The 22,206-nt window shown below is 39.8% G+C and overlaps 1 protein-coding gene across 1 annotated transcript in view; it reads left to right on the forward strand.

Annotated features, from left to right (window-relative positions):
• The window catches only part of LOC139139804 (transient receptor potential cation channel subfamily M member 3-like), a 78,347-nt gene that overhangs the window by 12,190 nt on the left and 43,951 nt on the right, over positions 1 to 22,206 (forward strand). Inside the window, exon 3 of the mRNA XM_070708736.1 lies at positions 4,142 to 4,273. Coding sequence (XP_070564837.1) covers positions 4,214 to 4,273 — 60 coding nt within the window. The 5' untranslated portion in view covers positions 4,142 to 4,213. The remainder of the gene's footprint in view (positions 1 to 4,141; positions 4,274 to 22,206) is intronic.

Consider the following 22,206-nt stretch of genomic DNA (forward strand, 5'->3'; position numbering starts at 1 on the left):
AAAGTCACAGCCTTCACTACAGATAAAGTGACGGGCAACATGCAAGTAGTGGACTAGAGTAAGTGTACTGGAAGATGGTCACATCTAGATGGTATCAGCTTTCCAAAACTTGGTTCCAAACCAATCTAGCAGTATTCCTGTATTCAAAGCCAAGATTTCTATGTACACTATACTGTTAGCCAGCTAGGTCATCTGCCTACTTAGTGGTTATCCTGCCGGGTGTGTACTAGACTTTTCTTAGCAAATATCCCTGAGCACAATACAGTCAGGTCATCTGCCTACTATGTGGTTATCCTGCGGGGTATAATAGACTTTTCTCAGCTAATATCCCTGAGCACAATACAGTCAGGTCTACTAGCCTACTGGTATTTAGTCATTAGATACATGTCTAACTGTCACTGCAGAGATCACATAGAGCTCTCACATCATCAGCTGTTCCAACACCCAGTCATTTACTCTTGTGGCTTGAGACTTACGAGTTTTATGCATGTCCATATTAGGGACACAAGTATTTTTATCCTACACATAAACAGTTATGCTTTTATATTTTAGAATGTAGCTTTTAGCATATCAAACAGAGAGCTTGTACAAAGGACCATCAAATCTGTGTATATATTTTTTTGATGAAAAGGGAAGAAATATTATTTCTCTTCACGGATAGTATTAGATTAATATTCATAACCAGTTTTCATCACCAGCCCTACAAATACTCAAATTTTAAAAAAATTCAAACACTACACTACTTGATACCCACTTTTACAACTGCCACAGCACAGACACAACAACAATCATATGCATGTAGGTGATTGATTTTGCGTAACACTATTCTTTAGGTACTGTCAGAAAGAAATTATGAACAAAACAAAATATTCAGACTGTATTTCGAATAACATAAAATAATTTAAATTTGACATCAATGATCAATGTTAATTTTTTCAGATATACCAAAAATGTGATTTCACTCAAGTTTTATATCTACTTTAATTAAGTTTACATTAAAGGTATACAGTCACCTGTAATCTACATATACCCATATATGGTTTAAAAGGGCATTTCATGGTATTTAAAATGGCCAGGTTGGGTGCTGTTTTTAAAAAGCAGCCACCTGCTTAAAATCTATGATTGGCTGTATCTTCACTTTTTATGGTAACCGTGGCTAAATTTGAATAGGTGACAGTATACCTTTAAGAACAGATATTTGGCTTTTGGACACATGGAATATTTAGGTTTTCATAGGCAAATAGAAATTTCAGCTTTGAAGTAACAATATAAAATGAACCTGATTGTCAGAACAGTAAGTGTAGCAGGACCATACATGGCAAAAAATATCGCCCCCATGACAGACCCTGCACAGGCCCTGGCACAACCTGTAGTACAGTGCAGATCTGTGTAAGCAAAGACACCAGTGTTGTATCAGGAGCTGTTCTATAGGTCTGTATCCAGTACTGTGAACACATGGCTATGTACCGTGCTGAACACACATTGCTGTAACAGGGTCTTAAATTTTTCAGTGTTCTTAAAATAATGCTTCCATTGGCTCTATCATCAAAACTCGCCTATTTTACAGAAATTTACACATTGAAATCGTGCGAATTTTCAGACTCTGTACCAGAACCCATAAATTCAACACTGACACACCACTGTACATACACTGGTGTTTCAGTGTTGTGATCACAGGTCTGGATACAGTCAGGAATGAGGCCTGATCCAGGATTTACATGCAGCCCTAAAATCTGACAAATTTTACAGACCAATTGTTACAAAGATTATTTATCTGGGTCTGATATAGGTATTGATCAGCCCCTGTTACAGGCATGTGCTGTAATCTGTCTGTGGATTTCTTGCTGTGTAATGCACCTATCAGGGAGTGCGGACTGAACAGGGGAATTTGACATTTTAATTTTTAGGCATGTCAAATTCCCCACCAATGAGTAACAAGTACACATCAACTTACTACAGGCTGGGGAAAAATTGAGGCGGATTGTCTTGAAATTCAAAAAGTAGAACGTAAAATAGAAACGACCATTTTGCGGCAATGTCAAATTTCCCCCACAAAGTGTGGCAATCAAATTCCGCAGTACGGGATACATTTAGTGGTCAAAGTCCCCCGTTGTCCCACTCTCACGCCTGGTGGAAAACACTGATGGGTGCATACAATTAATCACTACAACTCTATTCATCTCTTCAACACAACTACAGCCTAACCTCCAATGATTTCTGCTGATTCTAAAAGCAGAAGTTCATCCTTACTAAACTCATCTTCACCAACCTCTGTCAACACATATTTATCAACATCTCTATGTTCTCCAATCAGTTCATCTGTCATATCATCACTCAACATATTGTTCATTCCATTCTCAAGTTCTATTCCAGTATTTTTCACTACAGGTGTAACTACATGGCGATTCTCACAATTTCTACACCGACATGACACACCACAAACCTTACCTTCTTTTTTACACTGACAAATGTTCGATTGACATCTGGATTTTTTACAGCCACATCCATTTTTCAACAAGCTGACAAAATGTTCAACACATTTTAAGTTTTCATCTGTATCCCATACTATGTCAAGCATGCCATCTCTGTCCATCCACCCCCAGTCATTCATTGGAAGTAATGACACTTTGTTATTATTTGCCTGACTCCATAAATGACTTACCCAACAGCACCGATACCGGAATGGTACTGCAATGCCTAATCAGGCATTAAACTAGACTCAATATCAATGCAAGCCCACACTTTAATTTTCTGTCTAATATATGACGGAAACGCTTTGCGTTTGGCTGGAGCAGAAATATTTTCATTCTGCAAACTTAAAAATAGTTCTTTGGGATTATCATGACCAAATGCAACTGCATGTTTGTGAAAATAGACACCGCCAATCAGTCTGTAGAATGCTAACAATCCCAAGTCCCTAAGATTTTCATCAGTTTCATGCATCTTACCAGGGATGAATGTTTCCATGCCAGTGATAAATTCAGCATTCTTACAGAAAGCATTAAGAAATGCTTTCTTACCCAATCCTCTAAAATATGATATATAATCACATCCACTCACTATATACAAAACCTGAAGTATTTTCATTACATCTTTCTCTGGGATTCTCTGCAACTGGATATTAGACGAAATTACACGGGTTAATGTATTCATGTGTATGTATAAATTGCCATATGCTTTAGACTTCAAGTGAACATAGATTACCTTATTTGAATTGACTAAGGGGAAGCCTACCCAGTAAACATCGGTGTCTTGACTATAGATAACAACATTAGTGCATACTGTACGTTCACAGTGTAACAAAACACGACTGTCAGCTTCCTCATGGTTACTGATGTAATTCTCAGCAAGACTTACCTTACCACCAGCAACAGTGTTAGCATGGTCTCTTCTGTCATTGTAAAAGCCTCCAGCTACAGTGGGTGACTGGCACGGAGGCAGTTTTACCCATAATTATGAATAGATCAGATAGCAAATTGACCAGTGATCTCTTATGTTTCCTGTCAGTTAAAACTACCGCACAATTCAATCTTGTCACACGTACCTTCTCTACCTACACGTCTTTCAATTTTGTCTCGTCTCAGTCTTTCAATGTCTTTTTGGGCTTAACCCATTCCTTTTTGGATCATCAAAGACCACATGTACTTCTATAATGGGTGAACATTTTCAGTTAAATTCCAAAATTACTTGTATCTGTACATATATTCACTTGTACCCAACCTATTCTAATCAAGTACAATTATGTCAATTATCCAGGGTTTTCCATTTTGTTAAATGTAAATTTGATACAAGATGTATGAGAGTATAGTAAGAAGAATTTGGTTTCTTGGATCTGCCGAAAATGTCACTCCCATTCGTCCAAGATTGACGACTCATACACATAAGCAAAAAGTCAACATTTTCCCCGCTGACGATGAGTTGCAAATTTATTTTTTTGGCAAGTGTAAATTTCAAGATCTATGACAATACATATAGCGAAAACGTACATATGTAATACTGTTTAACTTTTTGCAAATCGACGATTTACGTTTACCCGGTGAATTTAATAATAGTCTAATTGAACCTTTGAACCATTAACATGTATTTTATTAACTTTTTGTGGCCCTCTTAATGTCATGCATCTTTTCTCTACTGTGAACAGATTTCGTGTCGTAGCAGAACTGAGAAGCAGCAACTTCAAAAATAAACATTCGCATTTGCGTATTTTGAAACAATGTTTTGTTCAGGAAGACGGGATTCAGCTAAATCTAAAGGTGGAACAGAGCATGACGAGGTGGGTATTCCATTTGAAAGTATATAAACTGGTCCTTATTAAGGTACGATAAGCTCATGGGACAGATATTCTGACTTTACAATTTTTACAGAGCTTACGTGATAAACTACTTTTGGATTCGGAAAACCGAGTATTTTTGCCACATAGAGTTTACGAGAGGCCATACTGCCCTTTTGAAATTATGCATAACTTTGAATTTAGATGAAATGTTCTCTAATCTAAACTTGGCAAATTTACTCCGGATATGAATTGTGAGTGAATCTGGAAGTTATTGTTTGGAATTTATTTATAAAGTTTAAGACAATCAGTTTTCAAATCAAATAACGAATTGAGTACTATATTACTGCAAATATTTTACCATTTTACAGTTACAAAAGGGTTCACGTGTCTTTGTTACAGCATTGTTACTTTTTATCTCTACAGTGCTTCGTAATTCCTATCAATGAAAAGGTAAAAAGACAATGCTATTTTCTCTCATTACTAGTGTAATTCATTCCCTCTCAAGATTTGGGTAAGTTCCTGTAGGGCTGCAGTCAAACACACAGAGCTGTCACTGTTTGAAAACCAACTAAAAAAACCGTCAGTGATTACATCTACAGTGTAATTCAACACAACAAGGGACTTTTCGCAGCGAAATCAGTAATCAGCTCACTCCCCTTCAATAAAGATACTGTGCAATTTATAACATCCACGCTCGAAGTAACTTTGATTTTACCAGGACTAGATTTTGGAGGACTTATACAAGTTACCTTGAGCCTATTTTGCGTCTCCAAAACAAATAGTTCATTTGATTACTTTTTCCATTTTTGAGCTCATTCTGAGCCAATATTTTACAAGTTAAATAATACAAACATTTTAAATTATCCAATTATCACTCATGTATTTGACCTTAAGCATAATAATTTCCCCATGACATGGAACATTTTTTACTTTCCCCTGCACGGTTGATCAACACATGTCTCTCACGATGGTGATCCTTGAGTCCTACCCACAAAACTTCGAATTACTCAACAAAATGCGGTTGTCAAACAGAGGAATTTTCTACCTTCATCACTGAAACGGTTGCATTCTAGACATTCTTTCAAATCAGATTTGAAGTCTTATATGTTAACTCGATAGTGTTCTGTTTTGTTTATTATTCTTACTAGCTAACACGTTTTCTCCGTCCTATTGCGTTTGTCATCTTTGAGGTTGCTTTGTACATATTCTGTGAGTTTTGGGCCATGGACTAGACTAGTCCATGGACTGTTTCCAAGGTCGTCACCAGAAACACTTTAGAAATGTAATGTAATCGTTGTTACAATGTTTATTTACTTGTTTTTGTTGACAATTAACGATCGGCAATTGCAAGTTGTGCTTTTTTTCTGGTGAAATAATAAGAATGTAAAGAATGTAAAGAACCTGGTTAGTATTAGGGAGCAAGCTAGTGCCCATTTAGGGCAAAGTCAAACTACATGTGCGGGTACTAATTCAGAGAAGCACACATGAAAACATTCGAAAACACCAAATTCTAAGCCGCATGCAGGTCTTTTTACTACATATTTTTATCAAGATTCATAAAATATTCTGAGAAAAAATTACACCGCTTATTTCTTCCTATCTAAACGCATGTGACTTGCAATATCTCTCACTAGTAAATTTGACTGGCACAACAAAACAACAGCACTTAAAATTGAATTTTAACAATCGATTATTATTTCGTGGGTTCCATTCACAGAGGGTTCGTTCATATTAGAATAACAATTCTTTATTCTATAAATGTTTCTCATTTCGTTAAAATTGTAATAGATATAATAAGTAACACACATTGTAAAATTTCGACTTAATTCGTTCTTCTGTTTCTGAAATCCCTTTTCTTACCTAAATAGGAAAAGTGATAAAATTCACTGTCAAAGTGAAACTTCCATGACCCGGTGTTCTATGGAAGACTGATAAAAAACGTGCCGAAATCTACAATATTTAACTTAACCAGTCAATGGCATTTAAAACAAAACTAGTAATGGAACTTAGGTATAGTGTGGCACGCAATTATCTAACTTAGGTGTAGGAAAGTTTTGGCCATGGAAAAGGAAGCAGCAAAGAAGAAAGAAGCTATCCAACACACAAGGTACGATACAAAAACTTCTGTAATTGGTTCTGTGTCCGTCTGTACAAACCCAATACAGCTACCCAATGCTGATGTACTGTAATTAGTCAATGAGTCGGTGACTTTGAAATATGTCAGTAAGACACGAACTAATCGTTCGTTCTGTACATAGAATGTATTTACTCATACACTGAGTTGTGGAACCGAAGTGAAATGCACTGTATGTAACAAGTGAATGCATTCAGGGTAGCAGGGATGGTATGTGTGACGGTGTTGTTGACTATGTCCATCTTCCTTCGAGATAGCTGTAGACAAATGCAAGTATAGTGCGCAGTATTTCTATTGTCTTTTCAGCAGTAATGAATTTTGTAGGAATTTCTTCTGGCCATTTGGATTGTGCATCTGTGATCACTAGGTACGTCACTTTCCTTGGAATTGACGCGCGTTGTCGAAATGCATTGCCATGGCAATGTTGGCCATTCCCTTGGGTGAAGTGGTACAACTTTTGGCATGCTCTGGTTTTGTTGAAATCCAGGACCAAAACATTGTTTTGTTACTTGCTCGATTGCTTTGTTGATGCCTGGTCACCATGCATACACAACTTTTTGCCAAGATTTCCACTTTCACTATACCTTGATGACTGCTTTGTTGTTCCTCTTGATCTTCTTTCTTGAGTTTGCTTGGTATGATGACTCTCATTCCACACATTAGACATCTATTGAATACAGTTAACTCACTTTTACGGTTATAAAAAGGAGTTAGATTTTGGTCATTGTGAGACCATCTGTTCATAGTAGCTTCATATACGCAGTCTAGGACAGGATCCAACCGTCTCTTTTTGAATACGAGCATTTGTAACAGGGAGACTGTCGAATTGCAAGATGTGTAACACTTCGGTCAGGTCTTATTTTTCTTCAGAAGTGGTATCAAAGGATTACCCTGATAAATCATCTGCGTTGCAGTGTTCTTGGTACTTTTGTATTGAATATCATAATCAAAACCAGCAAGATATATCTATATATACCATACACATAGGTTTGAAGTTTCTTCACTCCATACTATTGCGAGCGCTTCTTTCTCTATTTGAGATCAGTTTTCTCTGCCTTTGTGAGCGATTTCGATGCATAGGATATTGGTCTTATCTTGTCCATTATCCATTGTTTGATATACCACTGCTCTTAATCCAGTTTGTGACGCATCACATGTAATTTTGATTGGCAGGTTAGAATCATAATGCACTGCCACTTTCTCTGATTTCATGGGCTTCTTGGCTTTCTTGAAAGGTTTATCACATTCACCAGTCCACTAGAACTTTCGATTGTTCTCCAACAGTCGGTTCGATGAATGCAACATTGTTACTAGATTCGGTAGGAATCGATGATAATACTCCATCAATCAAAGGAAGGAGCAAACTTGACTGACGTCCTTCGGTTCTGATGCATTAGTCACGGCTTTGACTTTTCTTATGTCATGTGGAACCCATGTTTGTCGATGAAATGTGAGCAGAACGTGGTTTCCTTTCACTGCAATTCACATTTCTCCAATTGACTTGCAGGTTATGTTCTTGAAGACATTTAAACACTCCTTCAACATTGGCTACATTTTCATCATCATTTTTGCCTGTTATGATCATGTCATAAATGATGCACTTAGTGCGGGTAGCTCCTTGCAGTACCTGATCAATGGATCTTTGCCATATTGCAGGTGCGGAGGCGATACCAAAGATTAATCTATGTTATCGATACGATTCTTGTGTGTGTTGATGGTGATATACTTCTTTGAGTCTTCTAGATCTCAATCTGACGGTAGGCTTGACCCAAATCTATGCATGTGAATTTTATCCAGCTGCAAGGTTTGCAAAGATATCTTCAATGCGTGGTAGTGGGTATTGATCTACCTTCAGTACTGGGTTGACAGTAGTCCTGAAATCTCTACATATGTGTACTGCACCTGATTTCTTAGGGACTGGTACAATCGGTGTTGCCCAATCATTATGTCTTACTTTGGACAAAATGCCTTCACTTTCCAGTGGCAACACTTTCTCCAATTTGGGACAGAGGGAGAGTGGCACTTGGCGGGCTTACTGGAATTTGGGCATGGCAATTTGTTCTCTATCAGTAGCTTTGCCTTGATTCCTTTCTTAGCCCCGATGCTATCTTTGAAAACTCTTGGGTATTTTCCAGTATTGCTTTAAGCTTTTCATCAGTTGTTGTCTTTGTTGGCTTCTTTTCAGCTTTCATTGCTTTCAATGCTTAGCGGATGATTTCTGTAATTTTCTACCAATTCATTTGTATTTTGCATAACCAGTTTCTTCCTGTAGGTAGTTTGCTTTTTATTTCTTGCAGACATACATCTCAAATTTAGACTTCTTGTCTCCATATTCAAATGTGACATGTAACATACCCATAATGCCTAGCTTGTGCCCTGTAATGGCTCTCATGTTTACGTTGGCATCTATCAGCTTTGCTCCTTTGAAATATCTGTCATAGTCATCGTTTGACAAGAGAATGTTTGAAATCGGTGCCTATTTCCATGTTAATGAGCTTTCCATTTACTCGTGGCGTTACTCTTGCAGGTTGAATGCCTTGTTTGTTTAAAGTCTTAACACTTGTGATCTTGAAACACTATCATTGCTACTGTCTTCTTCTAGAGCATGCACTTTCTTGCTTTTGCTTTTCTGAAATTTGTTTTTGCTCTCTGCCTTCCCTTGTGTGGAACAGCAAGCACTTTGAGTATGTCAAATTTTCTTACAGTGGTGACACTCAGCATCTTAAAATCTGCAGTAATCTGGCTTATAGCCTTTCCTACCACATCGGTAGGGGGTCTTTGTATTCCCTTAAGGATCACTGACCTTGTTGACTGTTAAATCTTGCATGCTGCTCTACAACTCAGGCTGCTTCATATCGGTTGACTCTGTGGAGATGGCAATTTGCATAGCCTTCTCGAACGATATGTCATCTACCTGCAGTAATCTCTTCTGAATAGAGAATGTACGTGGTCCACAAACAAACCTATAATCAAGGTCCAAAAAAGTACAAAACGTGCAGGTTTTTGCTAGTCTCCACAGTTCACATGCATACATACTTACCCATGGATTAACTTTCCTTTTGATTTCTGTACCAAAATGTGAATCTATGATGCACTACCTATAGTTTCTGATCAAAGTGGTTTTCAAGAATGTCAACTATTTCATCAAAGCCTTTTGATGTTGGCAATACTGGTGATGTCAAACTTTCTAATGTGCGATGCATTGTCGGTCCTAGTAATAGGCACTTAACTTTCTTGTCTTCTGGTACATCATTGACATCGAAGTAGTTTGTGAGCCTCCTTTCATAAACTGACCAAGTTTCTAAAGTGTCATCAAATGCATCCAAGTGTTCCCACCCTTTTGATGATGGTCTTGCCATTTGGGCTGACAATGAAGCAGGAGAAATACTTCGACTTGGTGTTGATAGCTGATCGGTAACTACAGCGTTTTGCCACACATTACTCATATTGACTACCTTCATTCATCAGGGTGTGGCTCAAGTTCGACTCAAGGCAACCTTTACCAACTTCCACTTAAAACTTCACAAGATGTGGTTACTCAAAGTTCAACTTCACTCAGGCTATACAGGGTGTATTCTTTCACAGACTTGTTGATCAAAAGAGCATCCTCTTCGCCAATTATGTTGTGTTCTGGTGCACTTGTGATTAGAGCACAAGACACACAACTCACACAGTAGTGTAGCCATAAACCAGGATCCTCCTTTATTAACATAATCTCATGAGTAAACTACACGCCACTCAACACTTGTTTATGTATATAGGATGAATATATTACATAGTAACCCCATCTTTTTTCTCTAATGTTTGATTATTCTTCTCTAATGTTTGATTATTCTACTATGCCAGAATTACAAAATCCCTTAGTCTTCCATTTGTTGCTCTCTGGCCTGATCTTGTTTACGAGGATGTTTCACCGTCAATGGAGCGTCCAATGACCCAAACTCTTCTCAGCTACATCAGAGTCAGAGCTATCACTGTCACTGTCGGTATGAAGTGACATTGACACTGCTAGAAGGCAGTAGCATGGCAGTAGCTGCAGTAACATTATATATTGACAATATGTTTATTCAGTTATACAACTATATTCTTGTTCTACTCCCTACAGCATCTTGAGCTGTCTGGAATTCAACTTGCCAATACAGCCTGTGTACATGTACCATGCATTAGTATCATTGACAAAGGACTTTAAGTCTAGACTCGTATTCAATTATCACCAATATTTATATATACAGGCTTTGTTGATAAACGGGATATTGTGTTTCAGCAAGCTGGAGAGAGCCACCAAGAAACTGACAGGTATTCGATGCATTGCACAGAAATATTGAAAAAAAATCATCAACAGTTATTACTAACATTTGAACAATTGGATGGCATCAAACTGTTAGAAACAAAAATATTTAGGTCCCCCTATAGGTACAGCAAACCTTTCATTGACCATTCGACTACACCCAAAATTTGCGAATCCCCCTGAATATCTTAAGCCCCAACCATCATTTTTTATGAATGCAGCTTTCGTAAGAAATACATATCCAGTATAGCCAGTAATGGGAAGCAAAATTTACACCAATGAGATGCCTGAATGCGTGCGACATGAATTTATTGATCATCATGGGGGAAAAGAGCCAATAGGGAGCGAATTTGCTTTTTCTGATACGATCGTAACAATATAGCAGGGTTTTCAGGCTTGCTCCCTAAGTTTCAAGTAAAGTGGTACACCAGTATTGTACAAAATGTTTGTTCTTGATCACTTGTTTAGTTTTGACTTATACATTGGTAAATGAGGCTCCCCCCCCAAAAAAAAAGAAAAAAAAACTTAGCTAAAATCCAGAGTCACTTGAAAGGGTCTGGAAGCAATCATTTTCGAATTTTTAAAAATTGAATCTTTTTGAAAAGGTGCCTATCCACTTGAATTGGTAAACTGAGTATCCAAAGGACGGCGCGTACAAAAGCTCCACCAAAAACATATGCGAGAATAATGATGGGTTGAATGAGCAGGTACGGGCTACAGCATATTGGCCTGCCAGTACACTATAGGAAAAAATTGTGAGACTTAAATGAGAAAGTGACGCTTTCTCGCAATCGGTGAGAATATCTTGTCGTTCTCACTACTCCTGGTGAGCAGTGAGAAATGCACTCCTTGGTGAGAAAATAAATTGTCATGGGTGAGAATGGAAAATCTCACCAAGCACTGTGAGGATGGTAATTTTTTAGTCCCCTCGGACAAAGTCCGGGGGGACTTATAGATTGGGTCATGTCCGTCCGTCCGTGCGTACGTGCGTGCGTCCGTCCGTCTGTGCGTGCGTGCGTCCGTCCGTTCACGCAGATATCTCAGACATGCCTTGGTCAATTTCTTTCAAACTTTGCACAAGGATAGTACCCTACCCCATACAGGTGCACGTCCATTTGTTTCACAATGCGATCAAATTTGGCCGTGTTAGAGGACGTTTTAGTTTTCACCTCCATAGACTCCCATATATAAGGCAGTCCATAGACTCCCATGTATAAGGCAGTCCATAGACTCCCATGTGTAAGGCAGTCTATAGATTCCCATGTATAAGGCAACTCCATAGACTCCCATGTATAAGGCAACTCCATAGACTCCCATGTATAGGCAAAAGAAAATAAAAATTTTGTTTCTCATCGTATTCATATTGCAAAAAGGATGCAGTGACACAGTTTTTAGTCCCCGCAGATGAAGTCTAGGGGGCTTATAGATTGGGTCATGTCCATTCGTTCGTCCATTTGTGTGTCCATGACAAAATGTCACGTGACCTGGGTGCCCTTTGACCTCAAATATACATATTTGTCCATAACTCAGTAACCACAAGTGCTACACCCTTCATATATGGTATGATGGGACCACCTTATGATGCCACATATTGTACCTTATTAATTATGCACATATCTAATTTTGAGCAAGCCAATAGAGCTGGAGGTCTGACTTTTGTTATATAGGGATAACTTAGCAATACAATTTTTTTGACAGAATGTCACATGACCTTGGTGACCTTTGACCTCAAATATACATATTGGTCCATAACTCAGTTACCACAAGTGCTACACTCTTCATGTATGGTATGATGGGACACCTTATGACGCCATATATTGTACCTTATTAATTATGCTCATGTCTAATTTTGAGCGAGCCTATAGAGCTAGAGGTCTGATTTTTGGTATATAGGGATAACTTAGCAATACAATTTGTTTTGACAAAATGTCACGTGACCTAGATGACCTTTGACCTCAAATATACATATTGGTCCATAACTCAGTAACCACAAGTAGCACACCCTTCATATTTAGAATGATGGGAGACCTTATGACGCCACATACTGTACCTCATTAATTATGCGCATATCTAATTCTGAGCAAGCCAATAGAGCTGGATGTCTGATTTTTGGTATATAGGGATAACTATAGGATAGAAATTTTTTGACAAAATGTCATGTGACCTCGATGACCTTTTACCTAAAATATACGTTTATGTCAATAAATAAGTAACCACAAGTGCTATATACTTTATATTTAGTAGGATGGGAGACCTTATGACAACACACGCTTCACCTCATTAATTATGCACATATCTAATTCTTGGCAAGCGAATAGAGCTAGAGATCTGATTTTCTGGCATATAGGGATTAATTAGCGATACAATTTTTTTTTCAAAATGTCACGAGACCATGATGACCTGTGACCTTGATTATACATAATATATGCATAACTCAGTAACCACAAGTTCTATACCCTTCAATTTTGATAGGATATTGACCTTAAGATGTCACATCTTGTACCTCATTTATTATGCGCATATGTATTTCTTGGCTGGCCAATACAGCTAGAGGTCTGATCTTTTTTCCCGATTTAGAACCATAACATAGACATGCCTCATGTGTTTCAAATTGGGAACAACGACATAGACCTATGTGCCCATAGATCTCAACATATACACTCCAGTGATACTTCTTAATGACCACATTTCCCTGCCCCATCAAACTAATACTCCTATTACAAGTGGGGACTATGTCATTGTCAATGACTTGTTATGGTGAGAATCGACCAGACTCACCATTCATTGGTGAGAATCAACCAGACTCATTGTTCACTGGTGAGAATTTACCAGAGTGATTCACACCAGTGAACAATAAGAACAACAAGAGATTCTCACCAATTGCGGAAAGCGTCATTTTCTCGCCCCAGTCTCTCATTTTTTTCCTTTAGTGGTACAAGGTGGACCAATGCATGTGGCCTCTGGTGTACCTTCCCGAGCACTGCTTTCATAGTAGTTACAAATGGCCCAGTTGGAGAACACGTGACATGAATAATCCTCCATGGCCAATGGTAGGTTGGCCCTCTATAACATTCTTTGATGATCACAGCCACGAAAAAATTATGGGTGATAGGCAGTACTGTGATTATAACACACCCTTAATGTCAAAATTTTCGTCATCGAGTTTGAGAGACTTCATGGTCTTTTCCTTCTCGGCTTATGAGGAATCCATATTGGATTACATAGACGAAATCATGGAACACGAAAATGATGCAAAGCTCTGTAAGCTGAACACGACTGATGTGGAGAAGAAAGCTGTCATTCTTGACAGCCACGGCACCACGCTATCTTGATCCTGTTTGACTACATCCACGACAGCTCCCTGATCTTCTGCACCATCTGCCACCTTAGTCATTCTCAGCTTTAATTTTGAATATTAATCCCATCAACAACCAGAGAAAAATTTTTTGAGGAACATCCTTTAGCTGCAGGTCACTAATTTTTCTGGCGAGTAGATTAAGATTCAGACTATCAGGCGAACCTTCATATATACATATCATGGAAAATTCGAGAGCATGGTATTCTTCCATGACGTAAAACAAAGCGCCACGTCTTGTTGGATGGTTGCCAATGTCCCTACAAAGTGCATGCTCAATCAACACAGCTTTCAATGACTTACCTGACCTTCTGACCTCAGGGTAAAATATTCGTTCAGCCTTTATCCCTTAGCGTGGCTATGTATTCAAAGTGTGAGGTGCATCAAATAATCCGAAAATGAGTGGCTTTTACATTTTTGTTTCAATAGTTCGGCAGTCATTCCCTTAGGCTCGCCACAGGACTGTGGATATGTAGCATTGAACATTATGCGCTCCCGTTTTTGGACTTGACAAAAGCCACAGGGAAGGTCAACTGTAGAGAACTAGACTCAAAAACAGAGTTCTCAGGTTCGAGACCCACTGCGAGCGGTTCATTGTTTCTCAGCTAAAAAGTTAAGTGTTGACATAGCAACACATCTATCGTGCGACCATTACATCCAACTTCCGTCAGTATGTTTACAATCTGAAGCACTTATAAGCAGGCTGACAAGATCACACTATACTTACAGATTTTCTGAGCTGCGCATAAACTTAACAGACGTATGTAAGATGTGTGGCTGCAGTAGTAGCTTGATGTCAGAGAGAGAAAAATTCTGTGGTGTCTGTGCCAGCACCATTGTATGAACACAGAAAACCTTGCCAGGTCAGCTGCGACAACCACTGGTGCAAAAGGAGGTAGGGGTAATATCGCCCCTTTTTTAGAGACTTGTCACAAGGGAATATCCTTCAAAAGGCTTGCTGTGAGCATGTTTGGTATGAAATGAAGTCTAAGAGGTGTGGCCTGCAGGACAAGTTCAGAATCGCATTTAGTTTCGATCTGCAGGGCCAAATGATGTCATCAACCTTTAACTGGAGAGGGTGCTGAAACAGCTTTGAAAGGGCCTTCTAGGCACACACTGATGCCAGAAGAGCTACAGGGTCTAGGCTTGAACTGTGTTACCTTATAATCATTTGCAGGTAACTTGCATCAACGTAGAAAACAAAATAGAGGTCATACTTTTTTCCAAGTTACTCAGAACCCTCAAAGCAAGAATGGATTGTGAGCCTACTGTCGTTCCTTCAGGGATAAGGATATTTTGGTATATTATACAATCGACATGGTAAGGTATCACAGGCCTTAAGGCCATACCCCTGATATAGTCTTAACAAACAAAGTTGGAGACCTTCCCATGGTTCTTTTTTCATTAGCTCTCTCCACGCCCTTGACGTTTTTGGTGTCTCAGAGAGATGCATTCTGTGGATCCGCAGAAGTTGCCTCAATGGCAGTGCCTATTTACAGGAAACAGAACATCTCTGACTCCATCATGGTTCAGTAATTGTGGGATGTGTTTGACATCCAGCAGGATGATTCGCTTGAGGGTAATTGTGCTGATATCGACCTTCGCTATGTTCTGTAGAGTGTAACTGCCTGAGAGGTTGGCACGAAAATTCTCATGAATCTTTCTGATGACGACTCCAACCCGGGCTGTCTTTGTTACTTCGAGCAAACATCCGCCAATAGTTCATAAAACCCATTTGGTATTCAGCTTGATTTACAATTGATGAATTTAGAGGAAATGTGATTTGCAGGGATTCACAGATGGCTAACGAGAGAGTTTCTTATACTGCACCATCTTCGGTTTTGTGCTAAAGAGCAAGAAGGTCCACTTTTTCAAGAGGGTTGACCTCATAGATATGCTCCGACACCCAGAAGACAGAGAAGAGCAATGTTATCTGAACGAAATTCGGGTACTGAAGCTGATCCCAACACAAACACATAGATATTTCAAATGCAAGGAGATTTGCATGTACAATTATAGAAGCACGGTGCAGACTTTGGGCAAAACGGGCTTTGAAATGTCTTTGCATGTCTCAGTCTTACTGATGCCTCCTGTCATGTAGGTCATTTTCCCCAGACTCATGACCTGAGTACAATTAATCTAGAAAATTCTCAAGTCCAGACGTCACAGGTGAAAGAACTGATCCTCGAATATAATCACCTGTTCCACAATGTTCCAACTAAGACACACATCATTTATCACGGTGTTGATGAGGGGGACAGTAAGCTTGTGAAACAAAATCAATACAGACTGAATCCAACAAAAGTGAAATATCTCGAGGAAGAAGTCAATACCTGCTGGATAATGACTTTATTGAACCGAGTAGAAAAGTAACTGCATTTTGACTTCCATACTTTGTGCCAAATTCAGTGCTATTTCAAGTTTTAATCCCAGACCAAATTGCAAATGACAATTGATGCGCTTTTTCGGTAAGGCTGGTTACTTCAGAAAATTCTGTCCAAATGTCTCTAAAATTACTGAGCCCTTGACTAACTTACTTAAAAAGAAAGTAAAGTTGTTTGGTAAGAACAATGCCAACAGGCATTTAATACACTTAAAGCCATACTGCAACATGCTCCCGTCATGTCTTTACCAGATTTCTGTTTGCCATTCAAGTTAGCTGTAGATCCTGGTGATGTGGCTGCTGGTGCTGTTTTATTACACGAGGACACTCATGGAATAGATCATCCTGTTTGCTATTTCCCACACAAATTTAACAAATCGCAGAGAAACTTCTCTACAACTGAAGAGAGTGTTTATCTTTGATATGAGCTTTAACAGCATTTTGAAGTTCATGTTACTTCTTCAAATCCGCAAATAATGGTTTATATTGATCACAACGCTCTTGTTTTCCTGCAGAAATTAAACAGCAAAAATTAGAGATTGTTAAGATGGACTTTAATGTTACAGCTAGAAGTTTAATGTTGACATAAGACATATCAAGGGCGGAGACAATTTGATTGCAGACTGTCTCTATCGTATTTAGAGTTTTATTGTTGTTCACATTTTAATATCACATTTGTAAAGAAAGATTTTTCTTTGAAAAAGTTTGTTTTTTGAAGAGGAGGTGTGTTATGTAGGTCATTTTCCCTACACTCATGACCTGAGTTCAATTAATCTAGAAAATTCTCAAGGTCACTGTCCTTCACGCCCTTACGATCTTGAATACAATTAGTCATATTTAGAGCCTTCTAGAAATCAAATAGTCTTGTAAGTGGAGCCTTTTTAGAGCAGTAATCAGCATATCAATAGAAGCTCTAGAGTGTTCTTATATTCTCTTACATAACCAATTGAGTATAAATAGGGAACCGCACAGCTTTTCAGTCAGACATTTGGGATTGTGTCGATGACGTGTTACTTCAAAGCTTTGGAAACTCTAGCAGTATTAATTTAAAGATTTTCAGGACTTTCATGGCAATGCTGGATTTATTCTGTGGACTTTGTGCAACGTTAAGCCTTCAAGTAAGCAGAAGGACTGCTCACTCTGTCTCAGTGTCTGACTCAACTTTGGAGCTTTGCTTTCCCAGCTGAGATGAGTAGTCTGTACACTTTTACAGTTTGTATTCTATCCCTTGACTTAGCGATTAGTTTTAATTTTTGTTGTTAATTATGTTTTAAAGGAAATTGCTGAGTTCACATTTTGTTTTGGTTTTTTTGTTTTGGTTTTTACGTAACAGTCCAAGCTGGGTGGTTATTTTGAAAGAACAGACACTGCTTGCCGGTGCAGTTACAAGTTAAAGCCGCTGTTCTCAATCCCAGGTTCGCGCAACGCGTCTATCTGACTCTGACTCTGTTGGAAGTATAGGGATATTCTAGACGAGACACACGCTTGACATGATAAGCGATTTTTGGCCCGAAAAAAGCATATGATGGAGGCCGATGACGTACTCATCAAAGGAAGAAAATTGATATGCCATTTTGTGTGACTTTTGTTGCCCGATCTTTACATCCAAATTTGCCCGGCGTACCATACACATTTGCCATCGTTGGGTGTATGGTAGAAACCAAACGGCCCTTTTCAGGGCCATCAAACTTTTCAATAAGAGAAAACTCAATAATACATTTCCTTCTTCATGGCACGATTTATGTAGCGACCGTGATCACAGTATGTAGTCTGATCACGTTTTTTATTCCCAGAAATATGGCAGGTAGGTACAAAAGTTGGAGAACTGTGAAGAAACTATTGCACACGTCTTTTTACACTGGAAATCTTGACACATATTTTATTTATTTTAGTTACCATTAGCAGATAAGGAGAATGCTAATCACATCTGGCTGACTCGTGTCTTACTTTGCACAAAGTTTGATTGACAGCGGTATTCAAATTCCAATCGGCGTCCCTTGGGTCAACATCATTACTGGCCACCCATAATTACTCACTAAAATTGTCCCGAAAACTTATCGGTTTAAAAAATATGGAGTCGTTATGTATTGAGAGCATTCCCATTTCATAAATTTTCATAAATAAACACGCACAAAACCGCCTTCTGTGGAGATCTCAGTTCAAGCTACTCGCATGGCGTCTCTTTGCATAATGAGCGGCATTTCATGTAATCTGGTATTTATAACCAATGGGCGTCTTTAATGGGCCGAATCAATATGGACAAAGAACATCACAAAAGGTGTGCATATCAGGAACCAACTTGCTGCTCTCGTTCCTGCCTTACCAGTGGCAATGAGGGCAGTCACCCTTTCTTGCATTGTCATCGAGATGGTCAAGATTAGCACTTGAGGAAGGAAAAGAGAAAGATACAAACTGCACTAAATCCGGTACAAGCAGCTGCTCACAGAAATAAGGCAGAGAGTGCTGAGCTCAGCCAGGGACTGCTCTAGACAACCCAGACTTTACTGTTATCAAGGATACCTTTGCCAAGGCACTTTAGATCCAGAAGGGAGAGAGGTTCATTCCACCTCTTTAAAGGTATATGCGGAGGTACACGCTCAACGGCCATGCTTAAGAGGACTTGCTTGCAGTCGCCCTGGCAGAAAATATGCTAAAAGATGTAAAGAAAAAATGGTCAGCTACCCAAACAGTTTCAAGCTCAATAAGAATCTGCGCCCAATGGTCCCAGGGGTAGAAGAGGCACGGGCAGCACCTGTGGGTGATCTCAAGATGCTGCTGATGGGGCTCAAAACCTATGTGAACGGGACAGAAAAGTTCATCACCCACCCCAAAGACACATTCAAGATAACCTTTCCCACAGGATAAGCAATTAAACTTTGCTGATTTATGCGAAACAGCCGGTTGTGGCTTAACTTTCCAAGACTACTTGTTGGCCTCTACCCTGCCCCCTCAGATAAGATTGCTTCTTCCTTTCCATGTGTATTTCATCACCAGGCAGGTTCTCCATGAAATAGGGTTTTACTGGCTGACAATGGCACTTTCTAGGTGTGGAACAACCTCTACGACAAGGTTAGTTATGAAACCCTCTCCTGGGAGGTTGGTATCAGTGACAATGAACACTCAGGAAAAAAAAAAGGAAAAACTGGGGCCTTGCCAATGGCTACACATATGTAACCAACAGCGACTCGTTGCTGAGCAAAGGCACAAAAGTTCAATAACAAGGACTTTTCATCAGCCAAAAAATCACATTTTCTACAAAAAGGACCTCTTTTGCCAGAAACGCAAACATTAAAGGCCAGACAAAGGGCAAATAATGAAACAGCCCTCCCACAGCCACTGCGACAGCCAACACTCTTATTATTTATGCTTCCCTGCATTCATGCCAGCGAAACCCCCCATGTCCAACTTCACTTTTGCAGCGTCAAAGATAGGGCCACTACTTTGTCTTCATAAACGATGGGGCAAAAGGACAGCACAATTCATTTATCCTGTGGTGAGGGTGTGGATTGACGCAATATGCAGGCAGGGCCAGACCGAATGAGGCATCGAGGCCTATGTTTTCTGCATTCTTGGGGCCGAAGTCAGCATCAGGAGCACCATTGTTGGTGGAACAAGATGCGTAGACAAGGTATGGGAAGAGCTGAATGTTCTTCTTGAAGATGAAATCACCAACCTGGACAAAGTCGCCAGCTATAGAAGTAGGGAAGACACAATTGACACTGCAAAAGTGAAGGTGGACATTAGGGTTTCGCTGGCATAAATGCAGGGAAGCCTAAACGACAGGAGTGTTGGCTGTCGCAGTGGTTCTGGGAGGGCTGTTTCATTATTTGCCCTAAGATGCCTCCATCATGATGGACAAAGAAAGGCATATTGCATCCTTGAAGGACAGACTGGTGAAGTATGAGGCCTGCTCAAGGATGGCATATATGTTGACCAGGGAGTGCTGGCCAGCAGTCTTCTCATTATCTATATCCTTGTTGTGGTGCTCACACCGACAGCCTTTGTAGGACAAATGGGCATGCTGACTGTGGTGCTTCTGATATCTCCAGTCCATAAAAATACACAAAAGGAGAAATTAAAGTCATGCATAAGATACTATGGATCCATGCTCTCTGAAGCCCAACGGGCAGAAGTCAGATCCCTGCTTGACAAACTGCACACTTTTGTAAAGAACCCAAGTTTATACGCCCGTAAAAATTGTATCCTAAGAAACATCAGTACAAGCTGCAGAGATGGACCCCCTTATGGTAATGACCCTGCTGGCTCCGTGGCATCCTATTGGTTTCTTTGTGTACAAATACTACCACATGATACTATTGTTGCACGGGATAAAATTTACAGTGTTTTCAATTGGGTTTAAACCCACAACACATGGCATCAATTCATGTAGCAGAGAAGCAACAGACAGAACTGCTCAGCCAAATCCTTACTCTCAAAAAAGACTGGTTCAATAACTGGCTAAATTGTTACATGTTTCTGACTGCGACCGCTCCACACGTTGTTGAAGTAATGGTCGAAAGGAGGCAGGCTACATTATGCCCCCACCCCTGGAAGGGTAAGAGGAGGACCCTGTAGAAAGTTAAATGCAGTACCTGCTGTGTTTGCTGGCAGCCGGCAAGTACTGGTAGTGTTCAATGCTCGTGTGAGCACAAAACATCATCAAGAACCTCTTCTCTTTAGTAACTGAGGGCTTAGACTGCTTGCTGCCAATCAACATCATGGCGGGGCTTTCAAAGGATCTGAATGGTTTTTTCCTTGTCAGGATTGAGATAAATAAGCTTGAGGCCTTGCAAGCTTGGCTTACATTTGGGGACCCGTTTTCACCGTTGTCTGTGCAGGGAACAAAATGGCCATACAAATCGACACAAAAACAGGTGGTGAAGGGAAACATAGACGGAGATGGCCTTGCTGGAGAGAACACATGCACTGGAGTTCACCATCCCCATGCAGGCAGACCATGGAAACACTGTTAGCAAAGCCCGTGGATACTGCAAAGATAAAGAAGATTATGCATCCAAAGAAAGATGAAAGCCTGGGTCGAGTGGAATGGGGAAGAAGTTAGCCGAGATCAACTGACAGAAAAAGCAAGAGAAAGCAGTCCATAGGGAGGGTGCAGCTCCTCTGATGAGAAGTTCCGAGCCACCATAGGTCACACGCTACGAAAAATTTCCCACAATCCAATGCGATTTGTACCAACGCAGATCGAAATGCGCAGAACTCAATTCTTTTCTCACCAACTGCGCAGGTTGATCTCCAACGCTCAGTTACGCTTAGACACTCTATATACGCGGAGTGGCTCCACCGATCGGCTCTGTGAAAACGTACTTTCAGACATCGTCGTGTTTTTTAACGCTCATTCTGTGATATTTTCTAAAGATAAATTAGTCAAATATGCCTAGGCCATCAAAGCGGGCGAAACAGGCGCAAAAGGCGCTGAGATCGAGTGTTGAAAAGGCCCGAGAGCAATCATCAGGCGAACACGAGGTTGGTCCGCGGCCGCTGCAAATCGGCACTGTGGCACAGCCTGTGCGACCTTGTTCAATTGTTGACTTACCATCGGAGGTTTTAACCGAAATTTTTCAGTATTGTTGTTTTTTTAATAAAGGTGATGATGATCATGTCCAGTTTATGAAAGTGAAGAACTTCTGTAACTTACGTATGGTTTGCAGCCGATTTTACGCTATCGGGACAAGTGACTTGTTTGTTAGGGGAATGGTTCGAGATCACGGTTTGGGCAGCGGCAATGAGCCGGACAATTTTCAACAGAGTCGAG

Source organism: Ptychodera flava, chromosome 9, assembly GCF_041260155.1.
Source record: "Ptychodera flava strain L36383 chromosome 9, AS_Pfla_20210202, whole genome shotgun sequence".
Classification (NCBI taxonomy): domain Eukaryota; kingdom Metazoa; phylum Hemichordata; class Enteropneusta; family Ptychoderidae; genus Ptychodera; species Ptychodera flava.